General features: G+C 62.8%; 1 protein-coding gene across 1 annotated transcript in view; it reads left to right on the forward strand.

The window, feature by feature from the left end:
- ZBTB17 (zinc finger and BTB domain containing 17) overlaps positions 1-1,656 on the forward strand; it is a 6,631-nt gene that overhangs the window by 4,043 nt on the left and 932 nt on the right. Inside the window, exons 9-13 of the mRNA XM_015565932.1 lie at positions 9-206; positions 575-662; positions 752-868; positions 966-1,086; positions 1,310-1,440. Coding sequence (XP_015421418.1) covers positions 9-206; positions 575-662; positions 752-868; positions 966-1,086; positions 1,310-1,440 — 655 coding nt within the window. The remainder of the gene's footprint in view (positions 1-8; positions 207-574; positions 663-751; positions 869-965; positions 1,087-1,309; positions 1,441-1,656) is intronic.

Genomic DNA, 1,656 nt, shown 5'->3' on the forward strand with positions numbered 1-1,656 from the left:
GCTACCGCTGCGAGGACTGCGGCAAGCTCTTCACCACGTCCGGCAACCTCAAGCGGCACCAGCTGGTGCACAGCGGCGAGAAGCCCTACCAGTGCGACTACTGCGGCCGCTCCTTCTCTGACCCCACCTCCAAGATGCGCCACCTGGAGACTCATGACACTGACAAGGAGCACAAGTGCCCTCATTGTGACAAGAAGTTCAACCAGGTGTGTGGGCACCGCCCGGGGCGCCTCCACCCTGCACACTGACGGGCGGAGGGGGCCCTCGAAGACACAGGCTTAGTGGGAAAAGTAGGTGCTGAGTAGAGCGTGACCCTCCCCAGGACAGAGCTCTGCCCGAGAGGGTGAGAAGGTGGGTGAAGTCAGGATGGGGTTCAGACCAGAAAGAAGTGGGGTGGGCATGGCTTCCCTCTCACTGCTAGGATCTGGAACATTCCATTGGCCTTAAGCAAAGATGGAGCCATCCACTGGCTCCTGGGAGGACCCAGAATCAGTTGTTCCCTGGCGGAGGGGCTGCGGATGGGGCCCAAGGCCACACTGTATGGGGTGGCCTTTCTGACCCCTGCCTGGCACAGGTGGGGAACCTGAAGGCCCACCTGAAGATCCACATCGCGGACGGGCCCCTCAAGTGCCGAGAGTGTGGGAAGCAGTTTACCACCTCAGGTAGGGCCAGGCTGCCTGGCTGCCCCACACCCTCCACTCCGCGGCCACCTCCTGATGCCCCACACCAGGCCCCCGGTCTGTCTCCACAGGGAACCTAAAGCGGCACCTTCGGATCCACAGCGGGGAGAAACCCTACGTGTGCAACCACTGCCAGCGGCAGTTCGCTGACCCCGGCGCTCTGCAGCGGCATGTCCGCATCCACACGGGTGGGTGAGCAAGCCCAGCGGTGGGAGCCTAGGAGCTGGGGAGGGCACACGGAAGGAGGAGAAGTTGGCGCTAACATCTTTTGCTGCCCGTCCCCAGGCGAGAAGCCATGCCAGTGCGTGATGTGCGGCAAAGCCTTCACCCAGGCCAGCTCCCTCATCGCCCACGTGCGCCAGCACACTGGGGAGAAGCCCTACGTCTGCGAGCGCTGCGGCAAGAGGTCCTGCCCCACCCATGCCCAGGGTGCTCTGGGGTCCCCACACTTTGCAGGGTGAAGGGGTTCAGAAAACACACTAGGGCTCAGTTGCGAACCGGGCCGACTGCTGCCTGAGCCCAGTCCAGTTGGCCCGTCCAGTCTAGAAAGAGAGGCACAAGGCCAGCCCAGCTCCCCTGGCCCAGGCTTGGGCAGTTCAGGCCAGTCCCTCCCCTCTGTGGCCCTGCAGATTTGTCCAGTCCAGCCAGTTGGCCAATCACATTCGCCACCATGACAACATCCGCCCCCACAAGTGCAGCGTTTGCAGCAAGGCCTTTGTGAACGTGGGGGACCTATCCAAGCACATCATCATCCACACTGGTGAGTGTGTGCCCGCCTGCCGGTCCGGCCGGTCCCATGCCCTGATCTTGCTAGGCGGAGAGAGGGAGGCACCCCCAGATTGCAGCGTGGGTACTGGCACTTGGAACAGGTGGCTTTGAAGGCAGTTCAATTCAAGGGAGGACCCCATTTACTTAGAGCTTCCAGAAGGTGCAGGGGCCACTGGAGGCTCCTGTGCAGCTCTGGTGGCTGCCCCCG

Source organism: Myotis davidii, unplaced genomic scaffold, assembly GCF_000327345.1.
Source record: "Myotis davidii unplaced genomic scaffold, ASM32734v1 scaffold299, whole genome shotgun sequence".
NCBI lineage: Eukaryota > Metazoa > Chordata > Mammalia > Chiroptera > Vespertilionidae > Myotis > Myotis davidii.